The sequence below is a fragment of the Suricata suricatta genome, chromosome 16 (assembly GCF_006229205.1).
Source record: "Suricata suricatta isolate VVHF042 chromosome 16, meerkat_22Aug2017_6uvM2_HiC, whole genome shotgun sequence".
Lineage (NCBI taxonomy): Eukaryota > Metazoa > Chordata > Mammalia > Carnivora > Herpestidae > Suricata > Suricata suricatta.
This window is the reverse complement of record NC_043715.1, coordinates 18,119,115-18,142,485: the sequence shown is the minus strand read 5'-3', so window position 1 is coordinate 18,142,485 and position 23,371 is coordinate 18,119,115. Positions and strand designations below refer to the sequence as shown.

General features: G+C 37.8%; 1 protein-coding gene across 2 annotated transcripts in view; it reads left to right on the top strand.

The window, feature by feature from the left end:
• The first annotated feature begins 6 nt into the window (after positions 1-6).
• CBFB (core-binding factor subunit beta) overlaps positions 7-23,371 on the top strand; it is a 55,537-nt gene continuing 32,172 nt past the window's right edge. For both annotated transcript variants that reach the window (XM_029925139.1, XM_029925140.1), the window contains exons 1-3: positions 7-323; positions 538-624; positions 5,565-5,681. In XM_029925139.1, coding sequence (XP_029780999.1) covers positions 246-323; positions 538-624; positions 5,565-5,681 — 282 coding nt within the window. In that variant the 5' untranslated portion in view covers positions 7-245. The remainder of the gene's footprint in view (positions 324-537; positions 625-5,564; positions 5,682-23,371) is intronic.

The window sequence follows — 23,371 nt, the reverse complement described above, 5'->3', positions numbered from 1 at the left end:
AGTGCTGTGTCCGCGCGGGCAGTAGGCAACGGCTAAGGCGACGGCGGCGGCGTGGGCTAGACTCAAGCGGGCGGTGGCACCTTAGACTCCCGGGAGCTGGAGCCCACGCGGGCGGGCGCCTGAAACAAAGGGAAGCGAGAGTCAGGGCGCCGCGGGTGGGCGGTCAGTCGGTCAGCGCGGAGCCGGCCAGCGGGTGCCGCGCAAGCCCCGAGAGCGGCCGGCCGGCGCGGCCTCAGGGCGGGAAGATGCCGCGCGTCGTGCCTGACCAGAGAAGCAAGTTCGAGAACGAGGAGTTCTTCAGGAAGCTAAGCCGCGAATGCGAGGTGAGGCAGGCTGGCGGCGCGGAGGCCGCGGCGCGCCCCGAGTGGGCCCGGGCGGAGAAAAGTTTGGGTGGCGCGCCCGCGGAGGGGCAATCTCGCCTGGGCAGCCGCCTGCCCGCAGACTCTGCTTGCCCTTATCTGCGCCGGGCTGGGCGGGCGGGCGCGCAGGCGGCGTCGCGGATTTGGCTCCTGATTTCGGGTCGTCTCTGTCTTGCAGATTAAGTACACGGGCTTCAGGGACCGTCCCCACGAGGAGCGCCAGGCGCGCTTCCAGAACGCCTGCCGCGACGGCCGCTCGGAAATCGTAAGTCGGCGGGGCAGGGGCGCGGGGGGCCCGGGGCGCGGGGACCGAGGCGTGCGCGGGTCACTTGTTGCGCGGGGGCCGCCTAACCCAGGCCGGTTCCGGACGGCGCCCCGGACGCCGTGGCTCCCGGAACTGAGCGGGCGCCGTCTCACTTCCTACTCGGGATTCAAAATGAGAAACCAGACACTGGCGGGCTGCGTCCTCGCGGGGAGACGCTTCCCTGTGGCCCTCTGCGGGTCGGTTATGTTTCCCAGCGCGACTCGACAAAACAGTTTGCCACGTTTAGAACTCACAGCGGAGCCCAACTGAACAAGGAAAGCTCATTGTACAGGCTGTGACACTGATGAAGGGATTGAGGTATTTGTAAGGGAGAAAACACCCATTCGGAAAAAGAACTGGGCTTCATTCAACGGATTCCTGGGCAATAGTTTGTTTCTCGGACGCTAAATTTGTAGGTAAATCTGTAGCTGAGGCTGTTTCACCCCCAGTATAGCTGAGAATAAATCTTTATGCTAGCTATCTATTGTCCTAATAGAGAGAAAAAAGCCCTAAAGAATGAGCCATCTTCTTTTCTTAGAATGTTAAGCGTCGGAAACCATTGTCTTTTTTCAAACCTGAAAAGCATTCCCTGTTTAGTGCTGCAGTTCCTAAAGAATTGCATGGATTTGCGAAGCCCACAGTTGATCTTGAGGCTGTATTTTAGGTGGTAAATTTGGTGCTTCACCTCCACCAAACCTTACCTTTGTGGGGGAAAAGAATTCAAATGTCTCATGTTTTGGTTTATCCTATTGGAGGTGCTAATGAGGAGGCAATGAAGAAGCTGAAGAGTAAGTAAGAAGAAGCTAAAGAAAAGAGATCGGTAATTAATTTAAAAAACAGTTGAAATACTGTGTAATGGAATCCAGTTATCTATTCTGAACTGGACCCATTGGGTTTGCAGAGACTTGAAGCTAGGATGCAGTTTGAATTTAGGTTAACAATAGGAAGACGCATTGAAACATTAACTTCTCCCATCTCTTTTAGAGAATATATTTTATTGAGATACAATTCACATACCATGAAATTCACCCTTTTCATCACCTAAATCAATTTTGTTTTTAAAGAATATTTTGCTATTTAAAATGCAGGCTTTTTAGAATTCATTTACAGGTAATGTGAAAGGTACTGGCTAAATTTATTAGGAGCTCTCGAATATTTGGTCATTAGTGCATGTTAGGAAAGAAAATCTCCAGCTTTTAGCCGACTTTCAAGTTTCTTGAGTAGTTACAATAATTATCTGATTAAAATGTCTAAGACGCATACCTTCTTTCAGTTTTGGCATTGAATGGTAGAAGAATCATTCATTAGTTGGTTCTGTGATTATATCATCCTTTGTCTGGGTTTCCGTTTGCAAAAGGTGGATGGTATACCTAACCAGTGGATTTCCTGGAGTTAATTGATGTAAATTTGAAAGATAAGGTACAAAGTACTGTCAGGATTTTTTAGAGCTGAGGTGTTTTTATTTTTTTGGAAACCAGTGAAGCATAGCTATTAGGGTGTTTTCTGTCACATCTGAGGCTTTACTGCATGTAATTATGAATTGGGAGTATAATTTAACCCACAATATATCTGACTGGCTGTGTTATATATTATAGCAGAATTATAGGTTGCTTATATTTACCATATATTTCTTCCATGGATAAATTGGACAGACATTCTAGGCCTTCCTCTTTTCCAAATATCTGGTCTACAAATTTTAATTAGTTCTTAATATCTGACAAGTATTTAAAGTTAAAGAGTAGATTGAATTCTGCATAAGATGTATACTTAAGATAGCATACATGTCTTAATTTGTTGAGTAATGTAACAGTTTATATTTGGGAAGAAATTTGACATTCCCCCTTTTGCTAGTCCCCCCTTTAATTCTCATATTCTCTACATTTAAATGACAGGATCCCTAGTGCCTAGAGGGTGGAGACCACATTAATTAGTTCTGTGGTGTATATGTTAATATATTACTCTCTAAACAAGTACTTTGCATAATACCTTTTGTATCATAGGTATTTGATTAATTGAATTCAGAGGTTACCTAGTGTAACGCCTAAAATTTATCTTTTTACTTAGAAACAGGCTGTGGCTTTTATTTGGTTGTGGAAAGTAGGTGTGGAAAAGGCATTATTTTGCCTCTTTTTTTTTTTTTTTTTAGTTTATTTATTTTTGAGAGAGAGAGAAGGAGAGAGAGAATCCCAAGCAGGCTTTACTCTGTTAGTGCAGAGCCCAATGAAGGGCTCGAACTCATGAACCGCCAGATCATGACCTGAGCTGAAATCAAGAGTCAAATGCTTAACCGACTGAGCCACTCAGGCACCCTATTTTGCCTCTGTTTTGACAGCAGCTATGTATAGTAAAAATAGGCATAGTTTCCAAAACTATTACCAATTTCCCCCCCTCCTTTTTATTCTTTTAATTTTGAACATGTTCATATATCACTGAAGTTAATGAATTTATTTTGTATTTAGATAGATGTGATTATAACTATAAAACTTATCTAGACTCCTTATCACAGCATGAATAAAAGTGATTATGGGTGAGGGGTAGAATCTATTGGGAAAGTCTGATTTATTCCCTATAAGTTCTTATTGTGATAAGTGTTAAAGACGTCTTCAATGCCAATCATTAATAAAAGAGAAGAATACTTAGGTATAGTGACTACTCTGACAGCAGTAAAAACTATGTATTTTTAATCTTGAAGATGGCGGGATAAAAGTATGTTGGATTGGCACAAGGGGTGTTATTTTATAATTTGTGAAACTGTAAAATAATCATCAGAAACCTAATGGAGGACCAGGGGGAGGGGAAGAGAAAAGAAAGTTGGGGAGAGAGAGGGACACAAAACTTGAGAGACTATTGAATAATGAAACAGAACTGAGGGTTGAAGGGGAAGGGGGGGAAGAGGTGGTGGTGATGGAGGAGGGCACTTGTGGGGAAGAGCACTGGGTGTTGTATGGAAACCAATTTGACAATAAACTATTAAAAAAAATAATCATCAGGACAACCTGTAAATTTTATGTATAGTCAATGGTAACCATTGTAGCATTTTTATGTTTTTGAACAGAATTTTCCTAGTTGTTATGTATGCATAGATATTCCATTAAAAATGAGTTCTGTGGTCATATAAATTCACAAAATGCTATTCTAGAATGATCTGTTTTTACCACTTCTCTCTCAGAGAGAGGGATCTTGATGAGATAATGGGCATGAAGTGATGAAGCAGGAAATCTCTTCTGAGGTTGTTCTTCATACAGGAGGTGAGGTAGTAAGACCTGTAGCCTGTCTTTACTTAGCACAGAGCTGATTTGGGGTACACTGGTACACTAAGGATTTGTTACTAGGTGAATATGAAAGAAACATGCCTGGGGATTTTGACACAAGGCATTCATTCATGGGCTGAATCTCTTATCTGCCTGCCGCCACTCCACCCTGAGAATTTATTATCTGAGACTGAAAAAGTTAGCTCTCTTATCCAGCTCCGAATGATTTGTCTTATAGTACTTAGCAAATACCTAAATCGCATTTACTTGGTACTGTTGTAAGCACTTTACAAATATTAATTATTGGAAAAACTGAGGTATGGCTAAGTAACCTGCTTCAAGTCATAGAGCCTAGGCAGTTTGACTTCTAGAGTTTGCTTTTCTTTGAACTCTAGGTCATTTCACGCCGTTTGATTATTTTTTAAACTTGGTTTTATTAATGGGGGAAGATTTTTTTTAAGGTTAATGTAATATTTGTTCAGTTCCTATTAGTGTAAAATATTTGCCACAAGAAAGAGTATCTAGTTGATTAGGGAAATGCCATCAAAGGTGTTTAGGTTGAAAGTTGTTACCTGAAGTACCAATAATAGAAATAGAAAGAATAAATTTTTACCTCTAAAGAATCTAAGCTGTAAATTCTCCAGGGTACTAGCAGGTAGCTGACTTAGCCAGTGGCTTTAAACAAATTGCCCAAATGTGAACCTCTTGCTTTTTCAGATGAAGACTCTTTGATTAGAAACACAAAGTATGTTGTAGAACTTTAATTAGTAAAATAAAACAAAAATGTTCTCTCATTTCAACAAAGTAAGAAGAGTTTGCATTTAGATGATGAAAAATGTTTGGTTTTTTTCAAAATGCTTTTACTTATTTCTTTCTCTCTGAATTTCTCTTGGGAAGAGGGACAACATTATTTCCATTTTTTACTTGGAGGAAATATAAATTGCTTAGGGGCTACACAGACTACTTTATTGAAATGGTTTTAGATTGTTCCATCTGTTGAATCATGCATCCACATCTTACTATAAATATTAGATGAATACTCTTTTGTATAGTCAGATCCAGTTCTCCTAAAGTTAAATTTTAGAAAATGCATATTTTTTAAATCACCTAAGGTTTTAGAGAGATGAGGAGTTCTGTCACATCACATGTTAATGTATCATTTATCAGAAGAGACCGTGAGCATTTTTAACCTAAGCTTTAAAGCATAGTGTTTCATTGAGCAAGGGAAATAAGAGAAATTAAAATGTCTCATTTATACAACTTTAAGTTGTGGTATGCTTTAAAATTTAAAATGTTTAGATCTTCAGTGATTTTTGCATTTAAAAATAGAAATTTTTAAATTCAAGGATGATGGCTTCTGGTTAGACATTAGCAATGCGAGATCCTAACGTCAGCAAAAAATGACCTGAAAGAAAGTATTGATTCCATGTCTGATTTTATATTTCAGCAGCCAATGGCAAATGTCCTCAAAATGGAATCAGATGTTTGTAACTTAATACTTAAGAAAAATGATGAGTGTGTGCTTTTTACTTTTAAGTATTCTCGGTGCTGCCTGGCTTAAGACAGAAACTGATGTAAAAATAAATGACTGCCTGCATAATTTATGTAATGTCCTGCTCCTGATCCTGTTTGTATTGATTTTTCTAAAAGGCTTTTGTGGCCACAGGAACCAATCTGTCTCTCCAGTTTTTTCCGGCCAGCTGGCAGGGAGAACAACGACAGACACCTAGTCGGGAGTATGTCGACTTAGAAAGAGAAGCGGGCAAGGTAGGAAACATTTCTTTGGAATTTGAAATACTGTGGATTGTTTTATTAGAGATTATCAGAAGATTTACAGTTTAATGAAGAGATCACAGGTGTGAATATACAGGCATATGGTCAGATTGGTTTTCATGTTATAAGAATGTAGTACAATTTTAAAAATCGCTGTCAAATTTTTATATGATTTTATCACTGATTTCATGTACATGACATTCATCTTAGAAATTTCTAGCCCTTAAAAAGAGAAGTGTTCTTTCTTACATGTAACATGTAAAACTTAATTCCTTTAAAAGTGTTGACAGGAAATTTTTTGTTTTACTAATAATCTAAGTGACTACCATGCTCTAAAAACAGAAAATGGGGAAAAGCTCTGTTGGCATAAAATTTAATAATATTTAGAAATACCTCATGGGCAACTTTCTACTTGTGTTAATACTTCAAATTTAATGGGTTTTTTTTAAATAATGTTTTTATTTTGAGGAAAAGCTGGGAAAACAAATCAATGCCTTAAAATTTTTATTGTGGAAATTTAGTTTGAAGCTATAAAATGTTTAAACTGAGAGCTTTTAAGTTCTAATTTAAATGTATAACATTATTTTGGTAAAATCTTAGTGAATAGTATATTGGATTGGTTCTTCTTTTAATATAGAAGTTGACTCTTACTGAAATAAAATATTTAAAGAGAAATGTTTTTTGGCCTCCTTTTATATTCAGTATTTCTCAGATTTCCTTTCAGTGTGTTTCCATACCTGATTTTCTCAACTTGCTGAATTTTCCAAGTGTCATCATGAATAGCAAAACCTGTCACTTTATTTGCAAAACATAATGCATATTGTAATTCAAAGATGTTTGTATATGTATTAGGAAAAAGATTTCTGGTTTTATGTATATATGATGAAGAATTTTTTGTTTTAATTTTATAAAATAAGGTTTGATTTTTTTGTGGGTGATGAACCAACTAATCTTTAGAAAGGGAGAGGGAAAATAGATTACAGAATTTTTTAAATGAGTAATAAGTACTTTGCTTTCCTATGTATTAACTTGTTTTGCTTGGAAGATTAAAAGTATATGTTCCAAGTTTTACTATCTTCCAATTCTTGTATAGAAGGAAGAAGTTGGGAAGTCATTGTAGGATTATTGCTTTTTTATTTTTTTGTACATGTTAAATATAATTCAATGAAGTTATTTTTTCCTTGTCCAAAACACTTTTTTAAATGTTTGTTTATTTATTTATTTTGAGAGAGAGAGAGAAAGCACAAGCAGAGGAGGGGCAGAGAGAGAGGGAGAGAGAGAATCCCAAGAAAGCTCCATACTCAGTGTGGAGCCCTCTGTGGGGCTCAATCTTACGACGGTGAGATCAAGACCTGAGCCAAAATCAAGAGTCAGGCACTCAACTGACTGAGCCACTCAGGCACCCGCAAAACACTTTCTTAATGTTTGTTTAACATGGTAGCTCAGATACTCCAGATGGAAGCCAAAATAGGTTTTTTTCCTCACCTTTAATGCCAAACTATTTTAACACTTTAGAATGAACATCTCAGAATTATCCGTTTTTCCCAGCATTTAATAACTAATGGTGTTAACTCTACTAGAAAGCATGTTTGCTTACATTAATTTAATGGTAACTGTTTACCGGATTGAAGACCACATCATTCTTGGACTTAAGCCGTTGACATTTTCAGTTACATGACCAATAATAACAAAAATGTTGTATGACTATTTGAGTATTAGGGGATATGTTTTCAGATACACCGGAAAATTGATAGAACTGATGCAAGTTATCAGGAAACTCATATATTTTATTAATATTTGTTTTAGAAGTTTTTTCTGTTAAAGAGCACATATCAAGTATTTTCAGTTTTGCAAGCATATGGGTTCTATTGCAGCTGCTCACTTTGGCTGTTCTAGTGGAAAAGGAGCCACAAACAATATGTAAACAAATGAGTGTGGCTGTGTTCAAGAGTAGTAACAGTGACAAATTCAGTGTCTTTCCCTTAGATTTAAATCTATAAATGTTTATATGTAGATCATGTACCTTTTAAATATACTTTTCAACACCTATACTGCACCAATAAGATCCAGAAGAATAAAACATGTTAAGGAACAAACAAATAAGAAACTGCTTGTATATTGCTCTGTTCTAGTGGAATCAAGTATACCAGTGAATTTAGAGAAAAGGTACTGACCCATATTTTCTCAACCAGGGAGCTCAAACTATGAGGTCTCTTATTTTTCTTACTCCTTTTTTATGGTCTCTTTCTGATAACCATTAACTTTTAAATCTCCCCACAGGACTAGGACTCAAAGCAAAGAAAAATGGAAGGAATTTCCCAAAATGTTAATTATTTGACTCTGCTTCTTATATTGGATCGCAGATTAGTGTCTTTTCTTCTGCATACTCTCAGCCTAGTCACCTCCTCAAGCAGCTTAGTTCTCTTCCTATTTACACCCAACTTTGAGAAAACTATGGTCAAGGCTTTGGAGTTGGGCATACTTGAGTTAAGTCCTGGCTTCGTTTACTAACGTATAGCTTTGCACAATTACCTTTATGGTCCTCAGTTATAACATGAGGTTAATGCATACTTTCCAGGGTTGCCCTGGTGATTAAATGGTGTATATAAAGTACTTAGCTCAGTACCTGACAGAGAAGTTCATTCATTCAAGAGGTACTTGTTGAACATCTGGGCACTGTCCAGGCACTGGAGATGCATCAATGAACAAAAACAAAGATCCTGCCCTGGAGAGTGTTTTATGGAAGGAGTGGAGAATAGACAATATGCATAATAAGTAAGTTATATAGTATGTCACAAAATGTTACGTGCTCTGTAAAAAGGAAAAGTCGAATAGAATAAGGATGATCAATGACATTTAAAAAAAATAATTGAATTAATAAGCCAGTGTTCTTTCTTTTTAATTTTTTAAACATTTTTTGGGGCACTTGGGTGGCTCAGTCGGTTAAGCGCCCGGCTTCGGCTCAGGTCATGATCTCAACGTCTTGTGGGTTCAAGCCCTTCCTCAGGCTCTGTGCTGACAGATAGCTCAGAGCCTGGAGCCTGCTTTGGATTCTGTGTCTCCCTCTCTCTCTGACCCTCCCCTGCTCATACTGTCTTTCTCTGTCTCTCAAAAATGAAATAAATAAATAAATAAATAAATAAATAAATAAATAAAATTTATTTATTTTTTTGAGAGAGTGAGACAGAGGATGAACAGGGGAGGTACAGAGAGAGAGGGAGATATGGAATCCGAAGCAGGCTCCAGGCTCTGAGCTGTCAGCACAGAGCCCAATGTGGGACTCAAACTCATGACTGTGAGAGGTGCGCCCACCCTTAAGTTATGGCACACCTATTGAGCCACCCAGGTGCTGATCAATGACAGTTTTAAATAGAATGATCTGGGTAACGAAAGTCATATTTGAGCAGACGCCTGAAGGAGGTTTAGAGAATGATAAGCCGTGCAGGTATCAGGAGAAAGATATTCCAGACAGATGAGACAGTCACTGTAAAGGTCCTAGAGTGGGAGCATATGTTTGATAAACGGCAGGCAACCCAGTGTGCCTGGAGTAGACTGTGCAAGGAGGAGGGTAATAGGAGATGAGAGCAGGGAAATAACAAGGAGCCAGTTTATGTGACTTGAAACGACATGGGGTTTTATTCTGAGTGAACTGGGGAGCAGTTTCAGGTTTTTGAGCAGATGAGCAATAGGATCTGCCTTAGGGTTTGAAAGAATCTGGGTTAATAATAGGCTGTAGAGGGGCAAGAGTGAGGCAGGGAAACCAGTTTGTCTGTTGCAGTGATCTTGGCCAGAGGCTAGGGTAGCAGCAGTGGAGGTGGTTAGAAGTGATCATGATCTGGATGTATTTTGAGGTAGAGCCAACAGGCTTTGCTTATGGATTCCAGGTGGCGTGTGAGAGTCAAGAAGGACTCCAGCGTTTTTGGTAAGAGCAACTGAGAATATGGGATTGCTGTCATCTGAGATAGGAAAGGCTGTGGGTGGAGCAATTTTGAGGAGCAGTTTATGACATGTGTTTTTGTGATGGTGACTTGTTAATACACTTCTGTTTTCTTAGCGCCCACCCTTAAGTTATGGCACAGCTTTTTCATAAGTGACCTATCATCTGCTTATCCCAAGGATTTAGTGGCCTGTTAAAAACAATCAACTTTATTGATGTATACTTTCCATACCATAGGATGCACCCCTTTTAAATATGTAGATCTGAGTTTTAACAAACGTACACATCCATGCACATCCATGCACAATCAAGATAGTGTTTCAGTCACTGACTCAGGGCTGGGAGTATGCAGTCTCTGAAAACGACTGGAGCTGAGGCATCCACTTTCAAGCTCACTCACGTGACTATTGGTAGGTGGCTTCACTTCCTGGTCATGCGCCCCTCTCCATTGAGAGAAAAAGAATGAAGTCACCCTGCTTTTTATGACCTGTTCTTCAGTTGTGTCTTATTCTGTTCATTAGAAGGGAGTCACTAAGTCTAGCCCACACTCAGCAGGGAATGAGGAGTATTTATTCATGTACATGGGTGTGAATACCAGGAGACTGGGATCATTGGGGCTATCTGGGAGGCTGGCTACCACAATATTCACTTAAATTTAGTGAATTCTGAAAATATTAGAATGTTAATAGGAAACGGAAACTATTTTCTTTGATTTAAAATACGGCTTTATGATTAAGAAAATGGGCTTAGCAAAATCAGTGCTTTTCATTCTTTCTACTTTTGTGTTTATAGGAATATTTTCAAACAGAGTCTTCAGTAAGGAAGGTCTGTTAATAGATAACTGACCATAAATAGGTACTTTATTTAAGATCAAATTGGAGCACAGGAAGTTTATACTGTCTTTGAAATATATTTGATACTTTCCTAACTATGTGTCTAGCAAGCTGGCTACATTGGCTCTTAACAAGGGTCTTTCTTAGAAGAGATTTTAAAATAATACACACTAAATGATAAGAGCTAATTTAAGTCAAAAGATAACTAACTTTTTTTACCTGTAAATGGGAACCAGAATGACTGTCCTGTTCATATATCTCTTGTTAGGATTAAATGAGATACCAGAATATGTGAAAATGCCTTTTAAATTGTAAAGCCCTATGCAAAATTAGGCTATCTGATGATTTTGTAGGGTGAAATTATGGCTAACTTAATACGGAGTTTCAGTGCTATCATGTGCCTTAGGTCAGCTTCACTTGTAGCTGTACAGTTTTGGAATACCACATCTTTTCCCAAGTCAAGTGGTCCATCATGGTGTATTATATCCCTAATAGCCAAAATGTTTGTAATTCTTTCTTCATCTAAAGTGCTTTTTCTCTAATGGCACTTTAAGAAGACAAAGAAAAGCAACTAATCAGAATTTAAGTCATTGTTAGTTAAATTTTTGTAGGCCAAGCAAATTCCAATTCCTTTAATCTTTCCTCTTAGGACCCATTTTCAATTACTTTTTATTTCAAACAAATGCAGATGATTATGGTTTACCATAAGTTATTAGTCTTGAATGGTCAGATTAATGGTTTTTGCATGCATTCTGTATTTTATAAAGCCTCATTGGGGTTTCAAGTTAATTATTGTATATGCTTACTACATGATCCTAGTTTTTGAGTAGAAAGATAAAGGGTATCAAAAATATTTTATAAACTGAAAAAAAACAGTGCTACTGTTTGTTTACCATTTTTTTCTATGGAAATTGAATATACTCTCAGGTGTTACTATATTAGCCCCAATACAATTGTTGTATTTCTATTTGTAACTTCTGATTTTATTTGATAGTCAAATAACATTACTAGCAGACATTGAGAAGTATTTATGAAGTATGTGTCATTAGAGCAGATGCTTTAAGAAATTTTGGTTTTATTTTTTTCCTCTCTGAACTGTTGTACTTAAAAATCCTTTGTCTTTCATTTTCATGAGCATAAGTAAAGCAAAATTTAACAGCATTTGATTAATGAGTGAGGACACTCTTGTTTTAAATGCTGTTTCCAAAGAACTGTGATTCTGCTGCTTCTGAAGCATTTTGCTTACTTGCCTGCAGGATCTTTATCCAAAATAAATATTGTGTCTGTTTATATGCCATCCACAGTTTGGCAGGGTTTAGAGGACTCCTTGATGTTAGCTTTGAGAAATCCCTATACAAGCTCAACAAGTTCCTTCTCTCCTCAGACAGCCTAGTCACTCCAAATAAAAGATAGCTGTGGTAAAGCTTTGGAATGTGATTTTCCCCCAAGAGAAATTGACACAACATTTTTTAACTAGTTTGTCAAATCCAGATTTTAAGTACGTATTTCTATTTAACTAAAATATGAAGACTATTTTCTAGCATTTAGGTATCAGCAATTTAGTGCGTGGCAATAAGTAAACTGTTTTAAATCTGACTTCTAGGATGCCTAGGGGGCTCAGTCGGTTAAATGTCCAACTTTGGCTCGGGTCCTGATCTTGAGGTTTGTAACTTCGAGCCCCAAGTCGGGCTCTGTGCTGATGGCTCAGAGCCTGGAGCCTGCTTTGGATTCTGTGTCTCCCTTCTCTCTGCCCCCCCATGCTCATGCTCTGTCTCTCTCTCTCTCTCTGTCTCTCTCGCACACACAATAATAAGTAAATGTTAAAAAAAATTAAAAAGAAAAGCTGACTTTTTTGGTATTTATTTATTTTTAGTTATTTATAAATAAATATTTATTTTTATTGTATTTTTTAAAATCATAAGTATACCCTTTAATCCCCATTATCTGTTTCAGCCACCCCCTACCCTAGCCCCTTTCATAACCATCAGTTTGTTCTCTATACTTAACAATTTATTTCGGGGCGCTTGAGTGGCTCAGTCGTTTGAGCCTCCGACTTCGGCTCAGGTCAGATCTCATGTTTGTGGGTTCGAGCCCCGCGTTGGGCCCTGTGCTGACAGCTAGCTGAGAGCCTGGAGCCTGCTTCTGGTTCTGTGTCTCCTTCTCTGTCTGCCCCTCCCCCTCTCATGCTCTGTCTCTCTATCAAAAATAAAACATTAAAAAAAAAAAAAGAATTTATTTCTTGGTCTGTCTGGTTTTTTAAAGTATATTTTAAGTATAGTATAATATTTTAATAACTGAATTGTAAAATTTAGAATTGGCAGCCTTACACTTAACATTTTTTTTTGTTTGTTTTGGTTTTTTTTTTTGTTTTTGAAAACGTGCTTTTTTTGTTTTGTTTTGTTTTTGAAAATGTGCTTTTTTTGGTTTGTTTTTTTGTTTTTGAAAATGCTTTTTTTTGTTCTTTTGTTTTTGAAAACACTTCACATTTTTAAAGACAAGTTTTAAATTTTTAAATCCAAGAGCTTTGACTGATTTCATGCATAAACAAAATGGCTTAAAAATTAGGGTGTCTGGGGCACCTGGGTGGCTCAGTTAACCATCTGACTCTTGATTTCAGCTCAGGTCATGATCTCACAGTTTATGGGACTGAGCTGCCCATTGAGCTCTGCACTGACAGTGTGGAGCTTGCTTGGGATTATCTCCCTCTCTCTGACCTTTCCCTTCTTGTTCTCTCTCTTTCTCTTAAAGTAAGTAAATAAATAAATTTCAAAAAAAAATTAAAATTAGGATGTCATAGTACCTTTCAGTTAGTGTTAACATTAATTTGCATAAATGGTAAACGTTCCTCCAAAGTATCTGAAGATTGTATATTCTCTTTCTTGTCTCTTGAATTGTATTATTTGCATGGATTTATCTGTAGTGTAAAGGTAAAATTTTAGTTGTGCCCTTATCTGAATTAAGTATTCTAAGTTAAAGATGACAGAAATAATAGGTCTGAGAAGAACATCCTTAATTCTTCCCCTCTTTTTTTTTTAAATTTTAATGTTTGCTTATTTTTGAGAAACAGAGAGAAACAGAGGAGGAACAGGGCAGTGTCAGAGAAGACACAGAATCAGAAGCGGGCTCCAGGCTCTGAGCTGTCAGCACAGAGCCTGAAGAGGGGCTCGAACTCACAAACCATGAGAGCATGACCTGAGCTGAAGTTGGACATTCAACTGGCTGAGCCACCCAGGCGCCCCTTCCCCTCCTCACTTTTGCTTCTTAGCCCATTATTTTTTAATGATTAATTCACATACTTCAGGGATAAGACTGTTGAAATGTTGTGTCAACTAACGAAATTAATTTGGGGATAAGGTTGCTGTATCCTATTTTTACTGCTCATTTTCTCTCATTTATTTTTTTTCAATTGAAGTATTTTATAATATATATATGAGACAAAATTCACCTACTTTAGGTATACAATTTAGCAAAGAAATGTTTATAGCCAGTGGTGTAACACCACCACAATCAAGATGTAGAACATTTCCATAATCTCAGTTTCCTCATGCCCCTTTGCAGTCAGTCCTCTCACCCCCTGAACCAGGCAATCACCGATTCTGCTTTCTATTACTATAGTTTTTTCTTCTCTAGAATTTCATATAAACAAACATAGTCACACAGTATATAGACTTTTATGTCTAGCGGTCATTTAGCAACATGCTTTTGAAATTAATCCATGTTATGTGTATAGTAGTCCATTTCTTTTTATTATTGAGTAGTATTCCATTGTGTGAATATGCTACATTTTGTTTATGTAGTAATATTCCATTTGTGTGTGTGTGTGTATGTGTATCCCTTCATCAGTCGATGGACATTTGAGCTCTTTCCATACTTTGGCTATTGTCAGTAGTGCTGTTATAAACATTGGGGTGCATGTGCCCTTTTGAATCCGCATTTTTGTATATTTTGGATAAGTACCTAGTAGTACAATTGCTGGGTCTTAGGGTAGTTCTATTTTTAATTTTTTTTAATGTTTTATTTATTTTTGAGAGCGAGAGAGAGAGACACCGTGAGCAGGGGAGGGTCAGAGAGAGAGAGGGAGATACAGAATCTGAAGACAGGCTCCAGGCTCTGAGCTGTCAGCATAGAGCCCAACGTAGGGCTGGAACCCAGGAATCACGAGATCATGACCAGAGCCAAAGTCAGACACTTAACCAACTGAGCAACCCAGGCACCCCAGGGTAGTTCTATTTTTAATATTTTGAGGAACCTCCATACTGTTTTCCAGAGTAGCTGCACCAGTTTGCATTCCTACCAGCACTGCAAAAGGTTTCCTCTTTTTCTATGTCCTCACCAACATCTGCTGTTGCATCAGTTGTTAATTTTAGCCATTCTGACAGGTGTGAGGTGGCATCTCATTGTGCTTTTGATTTGTATTTCCCTGATGGTGAGTGATGTTGAGCATCTTTTCATGTGTCTGTTAGCCATCTGGGTATCTTCTTTAGGAAAGTGTCTATTCATGTCTTTTGTACATTCTTCACTGGATTGTTTGTTTTTTGGGTGTTGAATTTGAGAAGTTTTTTATAGATTTTGGGTACTAACCCTTTATTTGATATGTGATTTGCAAATATCTTCTCCCATTCCTTCAGTTGCCTTTTAGTTTTGCTGATTGTTTTCTTTGCTGCGCAGAAGTGTTTTATCTTGATGAGGTCCCAGTAGTTCATTTTTGCTTTTGTTTCCCTTACCTGACACAGCTTTTTTTTTTTTATGTTTGTTTATGTATTTTGAGAGAGCACTCATGAGTTGGGGTAGGGGCAGAGAGAGAGCAGTGAGAGAATCCCAAGCAGGAAGGGCTTGATCCTACAAACCTGTGCATGTCCTGAACTGAAATCAAGAGTTGGATGCTCAGCTGACTCAGCTACCCAGGTGCCCCTACACCACATCTTCTTTATCCATTTGTCAGTTGATGGACATTTGGGCTGTTTCCATAATTGGACTATTATAGGTAATGCTGCTATAAATATCAGAGTGCATGTATCCCTTTGAATTAGTGTTTTCTGTTAGAGTAAATACCTATTAGTGAAATTGCTGGATCTTAGGGTAATTCTGTTTTTAACTTTTTGAGGAACCTCCATACTATTTTCCAGAGTGACTACATGAGTTTGCATTCCCACCAGCAGTGCAAGAGGAGATCTGTTTTAATTGACATGTAGGTAACATACACTGCTACTTGTATAATTTCCATTTTACTGGTAAGAAAACATTTGTAACTTTTAATACTGTTAGCTTGAGGAAGCTCTGAGACTTTTTATTTCTTTGATAACACTTCTCAGATACTTAGTTTTCTACAGAGGATTGGAAGCCAAAGCCTGGCTAACAAGTTCTTCAAGTCATAGTACTATGGTGGGGAGTTTAATTGTTACCTTCTTTCATGAAAGTATACAATGTAAATAGTTGGAAATTATTACCCATCATAAGCTTTTCAGTTTAGGATGGGCACTCTAAAATTGATATGCATTTAGGAACCAAGAATTTAAAATAATACTTAAAATGTGCCTTCTGGTAATATAACTGCTGTTAGGACTCATGCTGTGCTTATGCTGTATGATTTGAGAGAGAGGGCCAAGTCTGGAAATGTTTGACAGGTCGTTTTTGTGGATGAAGACCTTTCTTCCACAAATACGTACAACCAATACTGAGCCCTTTTGTGTTTTAAAACTTCAGCTGTAAAGTCAGGTTAATCTTCAGATTAAAACAAAAGGATAGCTCAGAACATGTGACTTCAGCATTTCCATTAGGAAAAATCAGATGTTTTTCAAGCACACAAAATATTCTGCCCATATTAAGCCATAATTTTTAAAAAGTGACCTCACTTGCAGGATACTGCTTTAAAAATAAAGGCCCTTTGGGAGAACCCTCCACAGTTTTTGAGGGTATTGCTTATTCATGGCAGCTTTTTAGTCCTTGCCATTCCTTTGCTACTCAGAACATTTCTGAGCCATTTAAAAAAATTGAAATAAAATTCACATAACAAAATTCACCATCTTACCCATTTTAAAGTATATGATTCAGTGGCTTTTAATATATTCATCATGTGCATCCTTCACCACCATCTAATTCTGGAACATTTTCAGAACTTTACATTTTAAATACATTTTAAAAATCTGTAGACCAGTTTTATGGTGATCACCGCCAGGCCCTGTGGTGGATGATTTACATCATCACAGACTCTCCTAAACCTGCACTATATAGTGAAGTCTTCTGCTGGATTTTAGAACACATTTGGTGATTTTACAGCTAAGGAACCTGAGGGCCCAGAGAGGTCAGACAGATCTTCGGAAATCATGTAATCTGTTTCCTAGGGAGAGCCAGGATCCAGATTCAGGTTTGGGTTGGTTTGTTTTTTACCTCAGAATCTGTGTTTGCAACATACCACACTGCTGCTAATTAATAATCTTTAGTTAAGTTGCCAGAAATTCCACATACCACCTTCCAAACTCGTATCTTATTTTAGTCTACTAAGTTTCTCTTTCCATTACTCTGAATAACCACTAATATTTTAATGTGGTCTTTTTGCATCTCATTTTGGTGACTTCAAAACACCCTCCTTATCCTTCATCTTTTTCTTTTTAACCTTTTAATTTGACTTGTTTTTCTAATTTGTAAGGCCAATGGTGTTCATGATGGCAATTGAGCTGCTAGATAACTGATAACTGCACATAATTCTTCCATATTAATAGTATGTTAATCATTTAGTAAAATTAGTTCTGATGTTTTAAAAAGTAATTCTCACAGAGTTGACCAAGGAATGGATTACAATAAACAGCATCTGCCTCTTTTATTTTATTACTTTTTTTTCTTAAGAAGCTAGTAATTCTGTCATTTAATTTTAGAAGGTTTTCACTTGAAATTTTACCTCCTTAGTTAGTACAGTTCAAGACTCTCTTAAACCTGCATTGTTTACTTTGAATCATAGCATAAAGATAGCAGAACCAGTAAACTATTTGGGGGGGTGGGGGGAAGTGGTCATACATATTCTATAGTCATATAAAGAGTTTGTGATATTAATTGTTGTAAATGCTGTGGAGTTAAGCATTAAATGGACTGTACGGCCTCTATTCTCTAGGAAAATAGTCTATTTTCACACTCCCTGAAATACTTGGAATACAATAGTGCAGTTCATTAATGCCACTGTGGTTTAAGTGAATATATAGAGTCAGGAGTTCTGGGAGCTAACTTCTGCCACCTAACTAACTTGCAACCTTCTGCAAGTGAATTTTTTTTAATATCTGACACTCATATGTATGTATGTATATGTAATCTCTGCACACAGTGTGGGGCTCAAACTCATAACCCCAAGATCAAGAGTCATATGCTCTGCTGAGCCAGCCAGACCACCAATATCTCTCATTTTTAATTTCTTTGTTTTAAATTTTACCTGTTGGATGGTTATAAAGGTCAGATAGGACTTGGAAAGGTTTTGGAAGCTGTAGAAAATTTATATAAACTTAAGGTGGTAATAGTAGTTAAACGAGTAAAAAAGTGTTAGGAAAAGAGATTTAAGAAATGAAGGGAGGGGGCGCCTGGGTGGCTCAGTCGGTTAAGACTTCGGCACAGGTCAGATCTCACGTTCATGGGTTCGAGCCCCGCGTCAGGCTCTGTGCTGACAGCTAGCTCAGAGCCTGGAGCCTGTTTCCGGTTCTGTGTCTCCTTCTCTGTCTGCCCCTCCCCTTCTCATGCTCTGTCTCTCTCTGTATCAAAAATAAATAAAACATTAAAAAAATTAAAAAAAAAAAGAAATGAAGGGAGGTGTGTGTATAGAGCTGTTTGGGGCTCTGGTGAGGACTTTTTTAAGCAAAGTGAGTTCAAAAAAATTTTTTTTAATGTTTTTTATTTATTTTCGAGAGACAGAGAGAGACAGCATGAGCAGAGGAGGGTCTGAGAGAGGGGGATACACAGAATCTTAAGCAGGCTGCAGGCTCTGAGCTATCAGCACAGAGCCCGATGTGGGGCTTGAACCCACGAACCATGAGATCATGACCTGAGCCGAAGCCAGAAGCCAGACGCTTAACCGGCTGAGCCACCCAGGCGTCCAGCAAAGTGAGTTCAAAGTAGAGGCATGGAAGGGGCACCTGGGTGGCTCTGTTGATTGACCATCCAACCCCTTGATTTTGGCTCAGGTCATGATCCAAAGGTCATGGGAATTGCCCCCATGTTGAGCCTCTTCTCTCTCTCCTCCTGCCCCTCTCCCCCTTTCTATCACTTGTGTGCACATATGCACGTGCTTTCTCTTCTCTCAAAATGAAGGAAAAGAAAAAAACAAAGAGGCATGAAGTTGCAGAGTCTAGAAATAGCATTCATGGTCTTAGCAGTGTTCAAGTTTTTGGTGGTTTGTGATGCTTAGGCTAATGTTACTTTTTTATATAGTAAGAAAGCAGGCATTTTAAATATATACCTCCATGAAGAAAAAAGTTTATGTAAGAATATAATAAACCATATTATAAATTTATAAGTTTTAGATTAGACTAAACATGTTTTCTCCTTAATCTCAGAGTATGAATATTATTGGGATATAATAGTCTTTTCAGATTGCTCAGCAAAGGAATGGCTTTTCCAGACATTGGACCATCAGTGTTTCTAGGTGGAACATTCTTCTGAAAAATGATGTTTAGAGAAAATTTTCAACACTTTACATTAACTTTGTGTGGCATGGTAGAATAAACCCAGTATAAAGTTTCAGCTTTTTCTGCTATAAAGTTTACTGCAGTGAGATTTATAATGTTTCAGCATACTTTTTCTGCTGTAAAGTTTACTGCAGTGAGATTTTTAGGTATCTTAAAATACCTTATAAGAGGTTCCAAGTTAGGTGGGCTAGTTCTACATATATAATTTTTTAAATATGTTCATTATTTAATGCATTTTCCCCTTAAATGCCAGTCATCTTTGCATTTGTTAAGTTTATCTCGCAAATAAAAGAGTGGATAAAAGCTTATGTACAGTTTTAGAAATAATAAAACAAGTGTCCATGTACCTGCTACTGAAGATAACAGTATTTCTTCACCAGAACTGTGATGTCTAGCGTGGTAGGCACTGGCCACAGGACTGTTGAGTACTTGAAATGTGACTGCTCTGATTGCCATTTGCTGTATATGAAAGAGTACACACTGGATTTTGAAAACTTGGTACAAAAAAATGTAAGATTTATTGATTTTTATATTGATTATGTATTAAAATAATATTTTAGATATACTTGTTAAATAGCATAATTATAATTTTACTTGTTTTTAGTTTTTTAAACGTGTTCTAGAAAGTTTATATTTACCTATATGACTTGCATTTGTGGCTCCCATTATATGTCTATTGGATAGTGCTGCCTTAAAAAACTCCACCACCCTCTACCTACCTTCACAAAAACAAAGAACAATCCACTATCCTGACTGACATATTTATTCCCTTGCTTTCCTTTGTCATTTCATTCTTATGCATATGTTTCTAAACAATGTATTGTTTAGTTTTGAAAACTGAACATAGCAAGCACAGACTTCATAGCACTGTAATGTCGATTTTAATAGAAAAGCTCCTAGGAGATAAGCTGAACAGAGTCTCAGCGTCAAGTCTGGATTTCCAGCTTCCCTGTAAATTTGAAGAGCCCCTCTGGGAAATTCTGTGAGCAGAGTTATGAGTAGGTTGCAGAAAACCTAAGGCTCACACTGGAGTTGGGGCATATGCAAAATGTGAGCCAGTATTCACAGTCGGCTGGAGATCTGGAGGAAATAATGGTCAGAGAGAGTGGGCTACTCTGTATTTTCTGATTCTGTTTTTTGATTCTACCTTCTTTTCACAGGAATTTTTCCATTTATTTTAAGTGTGTTTATTTTGAGAGAGAGAGAGAGAGAGAGAGAGAGCGAGCACACAAGCAGGGGAGGAGCAGAGAGAGGGAGAGAAAGAATCCCAAGCAGGCTTCACACCATCAGTGCAGAGCACGACACTGGGTTTGAACTCACAAACCGTGAGATCGTGACCTGAGCCAAAATCAGGAGTTGGATGCTTAATCAACTGAGCCACCCAGGCTCCCCTGGCACCCACCATTCCACTTTTTATGATTTTGACTACTCTGCATACCTCATATAAGTGAAATCATGCAGCAGTATTTGTCTTTCTTTGACTGGCTTATTTCACTGTGTTTAATGTTCTGAAGATTCATCCATCATGTAGCATATTGCAGAATTTCCTTCCTTAAAAGGCTCAGTAACATTATTTTCTATGTTATATACCACATTTTGCTTATCCATTCGTCAGTGGACACTTGGATTGTTCCAGTCACTTTAACAAACTATAGAAATGATCCCTGAAAGTATAGTCTTCTGTTCCAGTCACTTTAGATGTGAGTTATGCTGCACTAAACATGAATATACATATATGTCTTTGAGATCCTGCTTTCAGTTCTTTTGAATGTTTACCCAGAAGTGGACTTTCTGGATCATAATGAAAAAAATTTTTTAATGTTTATCTATTTTTGAGAGAGGCAGAGCATGAGCAGGTGAGAGGCAGAGAAGTAAAGGGAGACACAGAATCTGAGGCAGGCTCCAGGCTCCGAGCTGTCAGCACAGAGCCCGATGCAGGGGTCAAACCCATGAACTGTGAGATCATGACCTGAGCTAAAGTTGGATGCCTAACCAACTGAGCCACCCAGCTGCCCCTCTGGATCATAATTTTTTGAGGAACCACCATATTGTTTTCTACTGCAGCTGTGCTCTTTTTGTGTTCCCACCAGCACTATACCAGGGCCCCAGTTTCTCATCCTCACTATTACATGCTTTCTGTTTGTCTCTTCTTCAGAGAAATGCCTGTTCAGGTTCTTTGCCCATTTTTTAAAAAGTTTTTAACATTTATTAATTTTTGAGTGAGTGTGAGTGGGGTAGAGGTAGACAGAGAGGGAGATACAGTTCTGAAGCAGGCTCCAGTCTCCAAGCTGTCAGCACAGAGTCAACGTGGGGCTCGAACTCCTGAACCATGAGATCATGACCTGAGCCAAAGTTGGACGCTTAACTCACTGAGCCACCCAGGTGTCCCAGCCCATTTTTTAATAGAATTTTTTGTTGTTGAGTTTTAGGAAATCTCTGTTATCAATTTTGGGTATGAATCCCTTAACACACATATGATTTGCACATATTTTCTTTCATTCTGAGGATTGCCTTTTTGCTCTGTTCATAGTATCTTTAGATGCACAAAATTTTTTAATATTCATCAAGTCTTGTTTGTGTATTTTTTGTTTTTTCCTGTGTCTTTGGTGTCATCTCCAAGAAATCATTGTCAGATTGTCATGAAGTTTGTATCCTATGTTTGCTTTTAAAGTTTTATAATTTCAGGGGTGCCTGGGTGGCTCAGTTGGTTGAGTGTCCAGCTTCAGCTCAGGTCATGATCTCGTAGTTCGTGGGTTCAAGCCCCGCGTTGGGCTCTATGCTGACACGTTGGAGCCTGGAGCCTGCTTCAGAGTCTGTGTCTCCTTCTCTCTCTGCCCCTCCCCTGCTCATGCTCTGCCTCTCTGTCTCTCAAAAATAAATAAACATTAAAAAAATTTTTTTAATAAAGTTTTATAATTTCAGGTTGTATATTTAGGTTTTTGATCTGTTTTGAGTTAATTTTTTATATAGTGTTAGGCAAGGGTCCAGCTTCACTCTTTTGCATGTGGATATCTATTTCCCCAGCACCATTTGTTGAAAAATATTGTTCTTTCCCCATTGGATGGTCTTGGCACCCTTGTCCGAGATCATCTGACCATATACGGCTTATGTCTTGGCTTTCTATTCTGTTCTATCAGTCTGTATGTTTGACTTTGTGTCAGAAGTACACTTTCTTGATTATTGAAGCTTTGTAGTAAGTTTTGAAATCAAGAACTATGAGTCCTCACATTTTTTTCTTTTTCAAGATTGTTTTGGCTATCCATGGTCCCTTGAGAGTCCATGTGAATTTTAAGATGGGTTTTTCTATTTGGATAACACATCCATTTATTGAATGTACATACACATAATCCATGAAGTTCAAGGTACATTCTGAATTAAACCATGTTATGATTTCTCTTTTGAACTATAAGGAGTAGATTGGTAAATTACATTAAATCACTGTAGAAGAAGCTATTTTTTTATACTTATATGCAACCCAATTATGATTCAGAGGCAAGTAAAATTGAATTACTCTCAGTAATTATCCATCAGGCAAGCAATTGACTGCATTTATGAACAGGGAGGAATATGTGGCTAAAGGGAGGTGAGTCAGAACCAAGTATCTTCTAAAGAAATTTGTTAAATAGACTATAGAAACAATTAAAATTAAAAGACAGCGTACATACTTCATTAGAAGAGTATCTTGTTTTCCATCATGTCTGTGCTATCCTGGTATTACTGCATATCTGTTGATTCATTGGTGAGAACAGTTGTTCAGGTCTCTCAAAACAAAACAAAACAAAAAGGCTTTTTTCCTTTAGAAAGAAATCACTGTAAAACATTGGTGGTAATGTGCATGCAAGTAGTCAGTGTGTCTTTGATGCTCTATGTGTTTCATAAGTTTTATGTATGTTTACATCTTAACTAATTTTTTTTACTGTCACCTGTGAAAGAGGTATTATTTAGCTCTGATTTTATATGTAAGGAGTCTGAGACTTATTAGCAAACTTATATTTGTCTCAGACACACTGATAAAGCTAGAATTTAAATCCAGGTTTTATCTGGTTCCAAAGCACAATTTTTCACTCTTCCTATAATAGTGATAATATTCCTTTTCTTGTGCCAATATTTACAGTTGGGGCTCCTGGCTGTAGAGCATGTGCCTCCTTTTTTTTTTTTTTTTTTTTTAAATGTTTATTTTTGGGAGAGAGCATGTCATCGCTTGAGGAGCTCGGGAGGGGCAGAGACAGGGAGAGAGAATCTCAAGCAGGC